This window comes from Zalophus californianus, chromosome 17 (genome assembly GCF_009762305.2).
Source record: "Zalophus californianus isolate mZalCal1 chromosome 17, mZalCal1.pri.v2, whole genome shotgun sequence".
Lineage (NCBI taxonomy): Eukaryota > Metazoa > Chordata > Mammalia > Carnivora > Otariidae > Zalophus > Zalophus californianus.
The window spans coordinates 9,397,405-9,411,787 of NC_045611.1; the positions used below are offsets into that span (position 1 = coordinate 9,397,405).

The 14,383-nt window shown below is 43.8% G+C and overlaps 1 protein-coding gene across 4 annotated transcripts in view; it reads right to left on the reverse strand.

Moving 5' to 3' along the window:
* Positions 1 to 14,383, reverse strand: part of WWOX (WW domain containing oxidoreductase) — a 928,538-nt gene that overhangs the window by 675,770 nt on the left and 238,385 nt on the right. For all 4 annotated transcript variants that reach the window (XM_027618083.2, XM_027618082.2, XM_027618080.2 and 1 more), the window contains one exon: positions 10,370 to 10,458. In XM_027618083.2, the coding sequence (XP_027473884.1) occupies positions 10,370 to 10,458 (89 nt within the window). The remainder of the gene's footprint in view (positions 1 to 10,369; positions 10,459 to 14,383) is intronic.

Genomic DNA, 14,383 nt, shown 5'->3' on the forward strand with positions numbered 1-14,383 from the left:
ATAAACCAGAGCTCTCTGAGGGTAATCACAGACTTGCTGCATCACTGACTAGGGGGGTGGTCTCAGTGTAGGCCAAAGAAGAGACCTGGTGGAGCCCAGAGGGCTCGATCCCTGTCCACGCCGAGTGACGCCAGCCTAGCTCGGCCACGTGGTCTGCACCACTCCAGCAAAGCCCTGGCTCCTAACAGGCAAAGGTGTCCATGGTTTCCTAGAAGGGAACTTTTATGGAGTGTTTTGCCAGAAATAACTACTACACATAAGATTACTTTAAAATTTGTTTCCCATGATCTTTAAATCCATAACCTCGATACCACCCATGGAAGTATCAGTTCAAGAACCATAAATGACTGAGAATCAGCACGTTAAAAGCAAAGTTCGGGTCACCAAATGAAACTGTGTGTTTCTGTTTCTGTCCTTCTGCCCTCCCTCCCATCCATTACCCACCCACCCATCCCATCCATCCACTTCCGTGAGCTTATTGTAAGGCAGTATACGTCATAATTGCAAAGGATGATGATAATGATAACAATGGTGACACAGCTAAAATTTATTAAGTGTTTATTAGGTATCAGGTAGGTACTGTGTTTTAGAAACATTGTTATTTAATCCTCTCAACCACACACGATGGTATTACCATGATCTCCCACTTTCACTGATGGAGAAACTTAAGATCAGAGAGGTGAAGGAATTTGCTAAGGTCCCCATGTTAGTAAGGTAAGGAACAGAGATCCAGAGCTAAAACAAAGACGAATTAGCCAAGGTTGCTGCCTCTGCGGGGCTCAGCCTAACAAAGAAAAATCAATATAGAAAAAAAGCATCCTCAAAATATTCAAGCGTGATGGTTGGGTGTGTTGTCAACACTCCACAAAGTGACTTGTCATTCAACCATGAAGGGGAGAGAAGGGAACACGGAGGCTCTGCAGAGGATGGGACCAAGTCATCCAGTGAGCAGGTGGTGGACAGGTAGGAGGTAAGCGGCACAGGTCAGGAGTAGAGGCCCAGAACCAGGAGGCAGAACTTCTAAGAATGTCTGTAAGCACAGTATAGAGACACGGGGCTGGGAGGGCACAACTGGAAATAAAAGTGGAGAAGGGGCCAGACCCCAGAGGACTGGGGGGGCCACACCAGCAGATGCAGCCTTTACAGTTCAGGTCGCAAGACACCACCAAAAGGTTCTTCCACAGGACAGTGTCAGGGCTGGGTTTGGCTTTGAGAGTGATCACTGGGGCAGTTCAGATGCATAAACATAAACCCTTTGGTCTTCTTCTGTCTACCTGATCAGCATCGTTATAAAGTAGGAAGTAAGAGGAAATGAACACTGACATTTGGAGTAAATGTGCAAAGACAACTGCAAACAAGAGTAAATAGTTGCCATTTCTGCTTAAACTGACTCCACAGAGAGACACCTCTATATATTTGGTGGATAATAGTCTGAGTTCCTTAACTGAGGGGAGGAGCCTCTCTTCCACTGGGTTTGTTTAACCTCCTTTCCACATATTTCAGCAAAACAATTTGCTCTTGGTGATAGAAAATTGGCTGGAAGGAGCATCTCCTTCAACCTTGAAGTGACCTTAATAATTGTCCCAGTAGGCAGGCGTTGTCATCCATTCTATTAATGGGACAAATTGCCTTCGGAGGCAATGCATCCTAAATGATGCATTTCCCAAATGAGACAGATCTTTCTGATTCTCCAGACTACTGTCTAAGCTGAGCTCAGTGGCAGCACACATTTTTGGACCAAGTTCTAGCCTTACTAACTAGTAGCTAGCATGACCTTGATCAAGGTCCTTAATCTCTTTTAAGCCTCAATATCTTGATCCAGGAAATGTGGCTGATCATGGCATTAGGATGAACCATAAGACACTGTCATTCGTCTACCATTTTTGACCTACCCTCTGGGTCCTAGTAAGGATAAAATGGGATGACATATAAGTGCTTGACACATAATAAATAGGTGATAAATATGAGCAATTACTGTCATCAGCAGCATTACATGGTTCCAAGCCCCAATTAGGACTTCAGTGTCTTCATTGTTTAAATAATACTTAGTTGTCTTAGTTGACCTGCTTTCCCATATGGTGGTATTTCCAAACCTCAGCACAGCACACTGTTCTCCTCAAACTCTTATCTCTTCTCCCAGCCTCTAAGTATCAAAGAGTACTGCAGAATATCTGCAGGGAGTTGAAATTAACCAAGCACACAAACATTGGCTATATATACTTACATATCTTGACCAGGCCTAACATAATCCATTTTCTAAGGAAAAAGCCATGTATTTCTCATAATAAGACAAGATGCTATTAAAATGAGTTACATTTCAAGAGAGTGGATTCTGGTCCAAGGATTAGCAAACCACAAATCCCAGACCAAATCCCAACTCCAACCTACTTTCTGTTTTTAAAAATAAAGTTTTATTGGAACACAGAAACACCCAGTCATTTACAAGTTCTTAGTGGCTACTTTCGAATTACAAAGGCCTCACCCAACAATCAAGATGCACTCAACACTAGTTGCTACAGAGACCATCTGGCTCATAAAGGCAAAAATATGTATATAGTTATTTATATATGTACCTGATTCTTTATGGAAAAACTCTGCTGACTTGTACTCTAGTCCAGTGATTTAAGTGGTCATTGTTGAGCACCAGCAATAAAATAAATATTATTTGCTAGAGCCAAAGACATAACATGGGTTATGGACACATCGGTGGGATGGTGAGTGTAGGAGGAGGTGGCCATGGACACATCGGTGGGATGGTGAGTGTAGGAGGAGGTGGCCATGGACACATCGGTGGGATGGTGAGTGTAGGAGGAGGTGGCCATGGACACATCGGTGGGATGGTGAGTGTAGGAGGAGGTGGCCATGGACACATCGGTGGGATGGTGAGTGTAGGAGGAGGTGGCCATGGACACATCGGTGGGATGGTGAGTGTAGGAGGAGGTGGCCATGGACACATCGGTGGGATGGTGAGTGTAGGAGGAGGTGGCCATGGACACATCGGTGGGATGGTGAGTGTAGGAGGAGGTGGCCATGGACACATCGGTGGGATGGTGAGTGTAGGAGGAGGTGGCCATGGACACATCGGTGGGATGGTGAGTGTAGGAGGAGGTGGCCATGGACACATCGGTGGGATGGTGAGTGTAGGAGGAGGTGGCCATGGACACATCGGTGGGATGGTGAGTGTAGGAGGAGGTGGCCATGGACACATCGGTGGGATGGTGAGTGTAGGAGGAGGTGGCCACAGAGTAATTGTACCTGTCCCCCAAAGCTGGGTTTTTATTCTTCCTGGAAGGGAAGATTTTTTGTGTGTCTTCAATTAACATACATCACTTTGATGTCATGAAACATGATAGTGACGGCTGAACAGAGAATTCTGTTGGGAAATCAAAACTGTTTATTTTGCAAACATCGTTGTGGTTAATTCGAACATAGTTTTGTGTATTCCTTAGCTGTGATGATTTTTAATGATGCCAAAAGGCTCACTGAATTTTTTTTTCTGATAAATTTAATTGCACCGTGGCCTCTAATTAATGTAATAAATATTCTTCTCCACTAAGGATATGTTTTTGAAGATAGTCATCATGGAAAGCGATCAAAAAATCTTAAGCTTCAGGACTATTTTAAGAGAGAAATAAGGCATGGGAGAAGTGAGATGGCAAATGGTTTACTGCCAGTGTCTAGCCCAGTTCCTGGCACCATTGTAAGCATTGAATAAATAATGAAGTAAGAGGGGAAAATGAAAAAAATACACAGAAAAGGAGGGGAGAAGGCAGATGAGGTACTTTGGTGCCCCAAAACACACAGGCTAATTATTTTCAGTATGTGCCACATATCTTCCCAATGTACCTGTATATTCAAAGCAGTATGTTCTTACAGCAACACTAATCATCTGGAAAAAGGGCCGAAAGCCAAGGGAAACAGATGTAGCAATAGCAAAGAAAATAGAGTCTAGCCATTTACTCTGAAAGGGAACTGCAAAGCATCCCTCAAATCAAGGGCTTTGTAAAGAGTAACAAAGAGCAGGGGGAAAATACTCAGTAGAGTAAGAAGTACTCTGAGATCCTCAGTGGAGCATCACTATAGTGACGATCATTTCTGCTTGGCTCTTGTGATGCTTCTAGCTTGTGGGCAATGTAAAGCTCATTTTCCCTCTGCTGTTGATTACCAAGAATCTCAAAGCTCATTCTTAGGTCCAATGTTTAAGGATTGTAAAAGTCCTTATGAGATCCACATTTCCACTAGGCCCACATCTTACAAGTCCAATTCATCCCCTTTTCCTGTTCAAGTAGATTTCTTATTTCTATTTTATCATACCGTATGTATTCTTAAAAACCTCTCAGATCATTTTAGGAGCAAGATATGAAAAATACATGTTAATAATACTCATAGGCCCAGTGCACTGAGATGTCCCTGGTTATTCCATGCATTATGGTGCTCCTCTCCAAAACCATAAAAAAATGTATGTGATAATCTACTTCACATAGATCTGGAAAGCAAGGCACAGAGATGCCAACAGTTTGCCCAAGGCCATACAGCTATTAGGTAGCAGGGCTGGGATTTAAATCTAAGTACTGTTGAGCCACAAAACCCTATTCTTTCCACACCAGGGGCTGGCACAGTATGGCCCTTGCGCAAATCCAGCCCATCTCCTCTTCTTCTAAATAAAGTTTTATTGGAACACAGTCATGTTCACCCACTCGAATATTGTCCATGGCTGCTTTCACACTACAAAGGCAGAGCTGAGTAATTGCAACAGAGATCTTAGGGCCTAAAAAGTCTAAAATATTTATTCTCTGGCCCTTTAAAAAGAAGTTTGCTGACCCCTGCATTACACTATACTACTTTAAGTCACTATTTTTGTTTAATAAGAAATGACAGTATATACAATGTTTTTGAAATTTTTAAAAAGAATTATATTAAAAGATGCCTAAAGAATTAAATTTCAGAGAGAAGAAATTTATTTACAAGGGAATCGTTCTTCCCTGATATTTCTAGGTATATTAAATGTCTCACAATATAATTTTTCAATACCCTAACATGGAAAATGTATGGGATGGGGAAAAATTAACTTGTAGACTTTTTAAATTTCTCCCTAAAAAGTCATAATTAAGATCTAGATTTAGAGATTTCATTACAGTTAAAATCTGCCTCTCCTTTTCTCTTTTCTTTTAGTTCGTACTGTGTAGAAAAGCAAAGCAATATGATCCTTTGCTAGGCAAACCAGAAATGGATTTCTAACGTTGAGCAAAGAGTAATGCAGATATGTTGGCTAAAACATTATTCTTAAAATTAAACTGAGAAGAAAAAGAAAGATTAAGCTGTAATTTACACATCGGTCTTCAGGGTAATTTATCCCTCAAAATGTAGAATTTATTTATAATTTATGGCACACCCACTTCCATAGAAGGATTTGAGACAGCAAAATTTGGAGTAAGCATCCAAGAATATTATATCTGGGGTTAGTAGATTCAAGTTCTGAAAGTAATTTAGTGAAAAGTCAAAATAAATAACCTTGTTAAAGATTGTCCCCCTCAAATGTTTAAAGAAAACTGTTCTCTTAGCATTTTTTTAAAACATCAGTATTCTATATTATTTTCTAAATGAAACAAAGTCTAATTTCCTTAAATTATACTAGAGACAAAAAGTTGAGAAGGCAAAGTAGAAATCCATGATCAAAAATGAAGTTCTAGAAACCATCAGAATTGTATATGTTATTTTAATATGAACAGAGTATCGATTTCAATTAATTTCCAGAACAAATCAAAACTCTTGGTCAACATTGTAAGAGTTGATTGGTACCTGGGATCCAGGCCAAGAGTTTCCTGTATTATGTGCCATTACCAATTTTCAAAACTCCAGGATTGGAATCCAGGTGTCCATTATTTCAGGAATATCTGGAATTCAAACTTTATAATATCTTCTGAATAAAGGAAAAATATCTACAGAGCTTCTGGTTCTAGTAGCTGTCGAACTGTTCCAGGCCCTGCTCAAAATACGCATGTTTCAGTGAGCTAAGCTGCTAGAAACTAGGAATGAAAATGTACAAAAGCGCCCCAAACAACGGACTACGGCTGTAAGAGCGCGTTAGAAAAAATGTCAATATTTGGTCTGAATGATTAGTAAAGGTCCCAGCGCCTCATACTCTGAGAGATGCCTCTGCCCGCCAGGCAGTGTGGGCTCTGGCTGCTGTCCGGGACTGCAGTTTAAACAAAATTTCCTTCAAAATTCAGTTTGGTTGGGACTTACCACAGGCTCGGGCTTGGAACTTTCCAGTAATGCCCAACATAACTCGACCTGAGACACACTGGCCGACCACTACCACCACTGACTCTGGAGAGAACTGCCTGGAAGCAGGCAGAGGACTCCTGGCCTGACCACCCAGAAGAGTGTGTGGAGAAGAGCAGAATGAATGAATGCAAGAGGAGGTAGGCAGAGGAATGGAGCAGTCAGGGTGTGCCGCGCCCAGGAAAGCTGGTGTTGGCAAGCAGCCACGCATGTCTTTTTTTTTTTTTTAAAGATTTTATTTATTTGAGAGAGAGAGGATGAGAGATAGAGAGCACGAGAGGGAAGAGGGTCAGAGGTAGAAGCAGACTCCTTGCTGAGCAGGGAGCCCGATGCAGGACTCGATCCCGGGACTCCAGGATCATGACCTGAGCCGAAGGCAGTCGCTTAACCAACTGAGCCACCCAGGCGCCCCACGCATGTCTTCTTGATGGCAGACTACACCACCACCCATGCAGTACTCTTGCCCAAGAATTAAATGAGCATTGGACCAAGCTCTAGACTTAGCTACACTTTACAAGAAATTCAGGAGACAAGAGAACAAAAGAACATGTTCAGTGGCACCACGGGGACGCAGTTCCGGAAGTATAGGATAGAGAAAACTCTCGAGGGCAACCCTGTCAACAAGCAAGCTGCATTAATTTAAAAAAAAAAAAATTGAAGGGAAATCTACAGATTAAAGCACATATATTGTGTTTGAACAAGCAACTGATTTAAACAAACTGTAAGAGAGCATGAAAGTGTTTCTTGTTTTTAATGGTGTTAAGCTGCTAGACTGTGGAGAAACTACCTACACAGATCCATCCCAGTCCAGGAATCCACGCTGAAACGTGGGACCAAAGTGTGAGATGTAGCAGGAAGAGTGGGTATGGATTCAGACTGGATTGTTCTGGATTGACCACTGGCTAAAGTTGGAAAACCAACTTAGCCTCTCTGTGAAAGACTGGAGCCTTTCAATTTGCAAACTAGAGAGAAAAATGACTAATGCCTAGGATGGCTGTAAGAAATTAAGAGAGAGAATTCACTTATAAGTGCTGAGCACCCTGCCTTTCACAGAATAAAAAGCAAGCTGGCTAGCAGCTTTTATTTTGTTTAATCATTATTAGCGGCGCTCATTCTAAAATAGCCTCCCGTCCACCACCTCCTCCCCTGCCTGGAAAAAAGAAGGTATCCCAGAGTAGGCTGAATGTACATCTCCTCCTACTAGAAGGCAGATGGAGAGTAGCTCTACAACAGGCTGCCCCTTCCAGCAGCGTTTGCATCTAGCATCTGTTTCTACCTTTCTCTGTGTCGGGATACACGACACATCGCCTCTCCCAGTGCAGGGAGGCACACGTGAGCCGGAGCACAAACCGGGCGGAAATACACACAGGAGCGAGGAGGCTGACAATACTTCTGGCGTGCTCACAGGCTTTAAAATGGAACAGCAAATGGGGGTGTCCACATGGAATTTCAATGTGAGGGTTTTTCCTCTCCTTGGTCCAACAGCACAAAAGGAGATTGGTTCTGAACTGGCAGGCTTTCTTTCATTTGTCATTATGTTTTACACACAAAGAAATTTTCATGTCTGAAGATGGGAGGTGATGAGAAGCAGGAGGCTACACGTGGTTTTTGGCAGCCCAGCCACCTGCACTTAAATTCACTTCTGACAGTGCTCAGAATCTAAAGACCCCTAAGTACTAAACTGTCATCTGCCTATCCAGGAGAGATTTCACTTTGGCAGTATTTCAAAAGTAAAATCACTCACTTTTTTATGCATGTTTTCGCCACCACAATATTTCTCTAAGCCGTGTAAAAGACTGGATCTCGAGAGACGTATAAAAAGAGGTTTGTGGTACAGGGTTTTGCTAAAAGGAAAATCGTCTTCGTTTCTGAACCTAGAAGTACAAAAATTCAGTCATTTGCTAAAATCTAGGATTAGGGCAAAATGGGTGATAGCTTTCCCCAAGAGTTTGAGGTTGGGGATTACAAAAGGCAGTTGAATTTGGTAATTTCTGAACTACTTGAACTAACGGTCCTGCTATGACTTGGAAGATGGTCCTGTTATGTAACAGTTGGCGCGCCTCAGCCATACTGCTGCTCCCAGCACGGGCTGACCCAGGGACCGGAGGAAGCACAGAGAGGACGCACCGTGTGAGGGAGAGCCTGATAGTCAGAACTGGAGGGAAGTCCCAAGGCTGCTCCCAGTCGGCAAAGTGACCCTGCCAGAGTCACTCACTGTCTCTGATCTCAGTTTCCACTGCATTTCTAGTGAGAGACAGGGCCGCGTGGTGGGTGAGCAGAAGGCCTGCAGGGACTAAGGCGGAGGCTCTCAGGCCCCCTACCCCCCTGCTTCCCACCTGTGGGCCCTCAGATAACCCACCTTCCCCTTCTAGTCTTGCTCTCCTCATCTGTATAACAGAATAAGAAATAGCAGCAAATCAGAAAATGCACACAAAGGGTTCTCAGTGCATGGCCCATAACAAGCACTGGATAAATGAACTGCTACTGCTCACTGCTGCTATTATTATTATTACTATCCTTCCAAACAACCCCAAAGACAGTAGGTCAAGGAGTCAGCCCTGAGCAATAAAAGTGCTTGCTGGCCCCTGAGATTATAGCTTCTAGTCTGAGGGGAAGTGGGTTTCCAGGGACGACCACTCTCTTCCCAGAGCCCAGAAGAGGGGCTGGGGCTTTGGAGGCACTCACCGAAGGTGTGTGAAGTGAATGAGCAAGTGGATAAATGAGCAATGCAGTTATACACAAGCAAGTGTCTTCAAAGCTATTGCTGTACCCTGAACTGACCTTCTCTGGGAGCTCCGGAAGGGGCTGGCAGCCACCAACTGGCAGATGCCGTGGAGAGCACACACACACAACCCTTTACGGGGACGATGCAACTCCACTCAAGACTCTGACTTTGTATTTCAACCTCAAGGACTCAGGCCACTTGCTAAAAGGCTTTAGAGAACAGACTTCCTTGCAGCGTAAAAGAGCAGAGTGAGACACTGAGGCAGACTCAAGAGGGACTGGCCACTGGCCAGCACTGCATACTCAGATCTACATAGTACCTTCCGAATATCTGGTTTAAATGCTTCCCCATACATCCGTCATCTGCGAGAACTATAAAACCAGCACTCCCAGCATAGCCTAACCCCGAGACAACCTGTCATTTATCAGCATTCTCCCAAATTCCGTCATTCTGGTGCCACTTCTGAAACTATCTTATCCTTGGCACCACCTGTACTGTTATTAACTTGATCCTCGTGTTTAAATCAATTCACTAAAAAAAAAAAAAAAAAAAAAAAATTAAATGCAGTTATTTTTTTAAATGAAATTTAAACTGCTATGTTAAACGAGAAACCAGTATTGCTTGCCCTCAATATAAGGGAACCATAAAAATAAACACTTGGAAACAAAATATTGTAATTAAAATGGAGCTAGCCACCATTGCTCTTCCCCAGCTCCGGGTCTGAGGTCTGCTCTCTCTGTTAGAAAGGGAGGTGGCATGTGATGGCATAAACACCTGCCAGCCCCTAGCGAACGCTTCCTCCTTCGGGCATTTTGAAAGACCAAAAGAGAAGGAAAGAAGAATAACTGTCTCACAACGTGGGTCCATGTTTTGGAGCCATGTTCACACATAGCATAAAATTATCACAGACGTGGAAACGGTAAAACCTTCTCATGCTCTGATTCTCAGCCCCCTTGGAGGACTGGATAAGTAAGGCTACTCGTTCCTGGATGCAATTAAAATATGCTTTTCCTTGATTCTGAGATGCACTGCAAAAATGTCAGTAATCAGGATGCATCCCACAGATGCATCCTACAATCAGCTGGCTTTTATTAGCCACTCTTACTAGTGCTTAAATAGTGTCTTTCCTTTTTTATTAGGGGAGCTGTTATTAGATTGATGACACATCTCATAATGAGGGTGACTCAAGAAGTCAAGAAAATATGGTATACCTTAACGGGGCCAACATGAATGAGCCTGCTGTTGGACACCAGGACAACACAACAGCCTCGCATTTGTGTTCTCTCAATTGTGTTCATCTGATAAAGACATTACAATAGCAAGTTACTATGATCTATAATCCTCCACTGGAACACTCACAGATTCTTGGCCTTGAATGCTTGAGCAAAATGTTGCACGCTACGGAGCAGAGCGAGGTCCAGGGTCATTGCTTCTACCTTGGCTTTGTGCTGGAATGAGAGAAAATAAAAAGAAATGATAAATAACAGCAAGTTTAGTTCATGGTATCAAGTTACAGTAAATGTGTTATGGAACATGTCGGAATTCCCCTGTTTAATATTAGACGCCCAGAGAGAATATAAATCATCGGAATGAATGGAAGAACAGGGCTTTTACTGCCAAGTTTGGGAGGATGTGAGACTGGGAATCTACTAAAACCACAGGCTGGGGGTTGTGTGGTTTCACTCAGCGCATAGAGAAGGCTCCAAAGGGTCTTCAGGCTCACATATCTCCTCTCAATCTGCGTCCTAAAAAAAAAAAAAAAAAAAAAAAAAAAAAAATAGGGGAATGCCAGGACAAAGCCTGGCTCTTGCAAGAATTCAGTAGATGATATTTTCATCTCAAAAGCTGCCATCCAGGTTCTGAAATGATTCCATTGAGCCTGTGTCAAAAATTAAAGATGATTCACTTAGAGAAAGTACAAAAGCAGGCAAAATTCATTTATTCCAATGGACCCTGAGTGACCTAGATCCCAGAGAGACCTCTGGTTTCACAACCCAGAAAACCCTACAGATAGGTGGGGCACACATGGATAATAAGAATGACTACTGTATGTTCAGGGCTGACCGTGGGCTGGGTGCTTACATGCACCATCTTGTTACATCCCCACAACAACTGAATGGGTTCTACTTTCCCTATTTTACATGTGATCTTTTGTAAGAGATCCCAAAGCTAAGAAGGGTTGGAGGCAAGGATTCACCACGTCAGTCTGACACCAAAGCCCACGTTCCCTCCTTGACAGAAACTAGAAGGCCAGGAGCATCAGGATTTGAAGCAATCATAGTCCATTGGACAGTGTCCTAGCACAATTCTGGAAAGATGAGGGTTGCCTTTCATACCTGCCCCATGTTTATGGGCCACTCCCAATTTTTAAGTCTGGCTGGCCTGGAGGGTATGCAATTAAGTACTATCACTTCTTAGACCTATCTCCTCCAAAGCATGTACAGCCAAGAATGCTGGGGCCACCTGCCTGTTCAGGTTAGGAAAGTCCCAGAAAACAAACGGCGAGCCTGGGAATTGCTACGGTGAGGCTGAGAGACAAATGGTATGAAGAGGGATGCAAACGGCACTGCCGAGCACATCCTCCACCTCAGTAGTCTTATTCAGGGAGAGGCACAAACTGTGCTGAGATGCTTAGGATATCTGTGGCAGTTTGAATTGGCCGCCTCAGTCCTGGACTGGAGCCCAGGTCCCAAGCCTTGAACAGTAAGTGTCAGGCAGCTGGGAGGCCAACTGACTTGGGGCCATTTAACATTTCTGAGCCTCAGTTCCCTCATTTGTAAAAGGAAAATATTAATTATCTTCTTACAGACTTGAGTGTAAAGCACCTAACATCCAGCCTGGAAGAGAGAAGGTATTTCATAAACTTGACTAGAAGTAGGTAAGATACCTAGTGTGCCAAACTCCTCCAGTCTGCAACAAATGGTGGTTTGGGTGAGCTACAGGGCCGCACGGTGGATGGAATGATATTAATGAAGACCGCATCGGACCAGCGTGCTGTTAGATCCCAGAGGATCCAGGGCATGTCTCCTAACAGAGCGCGGGTTTAGGGAAAGGGGTGTAGGTGATTAAATGACTACCCCAAACCCCAAAAGGCATATAGGTGGTGAAGGCAAGTTGACCAATGTAGACTGAATTTCCTTGGGTAACAGTGGCAGGTGCACAAATGTGCCAATTTTGGAAGAAGGAGAAGCATTTAACCTGTGCCAGGAAGAGGGGTGAGTGCCAACACATGGGTTTTGTTAGGAGTTTCCTAAGACCAGAGAATAGTAGAGCTGGAGGGTCCATGGTGACTTGAGGTCACACCCCTTGCCCTACAGAGAAAGATACCACCAATGGCAGAAATTAATGCACTTGAGTGAGGTTGTACCGTGTAGAGAGCTTGGGCCTCTAGACCAGGAGAAAAACCCCACTCACGTTCTGTCTGCATGGCTGATAACTGTCCGATGACTCAAATCTCTTTGGCGTACCAAGTCTGTCAATGGCTAACTTTTAGTCCCCATAGATTCTTACACTTCAGAAATGCTTGACTACTCCATCTGACATAAAGAGTTAGCAAATAAAGTGGCCTTTCACCCCATTCTACGCCTCTGGCCCCAGCCTTACTTCACTTAGAGCATGATCCTCAATGCCACACAGAGAATCTTACAGAACTTTGAATGTATCACAAGAAGAAAGCCAGACACTCAGTTGGGGAGGCGGTGGTGAAGACATCGTTCCTCTCAGCCAAGCCCCTTAGGGAAACCCCATGGGATATGCAGGCCACATATCATAAAAATGCATATACATATTTCACTAATAAAACAGGAAGAACATTCCCAGATGGTGACCCCAAAGCAACTTCCAAAGAAAATGATGGCTCAGCCAAGTGGGCCAGTACATCCTTCTGCATGTGTGACTTACAACTGGTGAGTTGTCTTTTGGTCTTCCCCCTTCACTTTAAAATAAAGTACAGAGCTGCCACCAGCAATAAGAACAAAATCAGAACATACACATCCGGAGGGAACAAGGGGTCACAAGCCACTGACTGGTTCAACAGACTAATTCACAGGCTGTGGGTTCCTAGGCTCCTGGTGACAGTGATTCAAGTCCACACACTATTACTCAGGTAATTCTCCTGCCCCCGGCATCAGGTTTCCTGTTCCTGCTACTGACCCTGTGAATTGCAGAGAAACTGTGTGCAATCCGGCAAGTTCAGGGAAGAAAAAACACACAGCTTTTAGAATCAGTGTGTATGAGTGTGTGCATGTGCAAGCGTGCTGGGGGGGGGGGGGCTGCTCTTCTGTCTCACAAACCTAACAACATGATAGACATGTATATCATGGGATGTGCTTGAAACAGGAACACAGCGGCCAAGGCACTCCCAACAGCACCCATTTCTGAGGGATAAACTGCTGCGTGCTAGGTGGAGGCAAGAGGCTCCGTCCGCCAGTGTGAGCTTTCCTGCCACGTCAGGCCAGCAATCTGGGACTGACCACAATACACTTCCCTGGTTTAACTCATAAACTTTCTGTTGTTGTTAACTTCGATTTGGAACCAGTTACGGACTCACAAGAACTGGCAAAAACAGCCCCAAGCGTGCCCTGCCTGCCAGCACCAACAATGGGACACCTTACCCAAGTCTATAGCACATTATCAGAACCAGAAAATTGACAGTGCTGCAAACACAGTTCATTAGACCACAGACATTCCCTGGGCTTTACCAGTTTGGGGATGCACTCAATTTCTTTTATTTGGAATGTCTTTGTGTATAAATCTATGACAATTTATTCTATATATAGATTCACATAACAATCACCACATTCAAGATACAGACTGTTCTACCACCACTACAGAACCGGTAGGTTTTTTTAATTAAGAGGTTTTAAATTAGCATTTGCCATCTAGAACATAAGAAGTTTAGGCTTTCTTTGGGCAGGGTTTACTTTTTGGATTGGCAAATCAAACACATATACAAAGTCCCAGCTTAAAACCCCTACGTAGCTTAGAATGGCCAATAAGATACAGTCCAATTTCCTTAGTATGGCTCACGTAACTGCCTCCATACCAATCCGGAGGATGTGCTTCAGTATCCTTACTGAACAGCTCCCAAACCTCAGTATCTTAAAACAATCAAGGATCAGTGCTCACTCACACTTTGTGCCCATCCCAGGTCGACGCGACCATGTTCATCATGGTTAGTCAGGGACCTCCTGGCAGATGGGGCCTCCACCTTCTGTAACATCACTAGCCTCTACAGTGTGGGGAGGAGAATGTGACAAACTGCACATAGGATGGATCTCAAGGCCTTCACCCAGCAATACAGATGTCACTTCTGCTCAGATTTTGTTGGCAGAGCAAGTCATGTGGTTATGCTTAGCTTCAGAAGGTGCAACC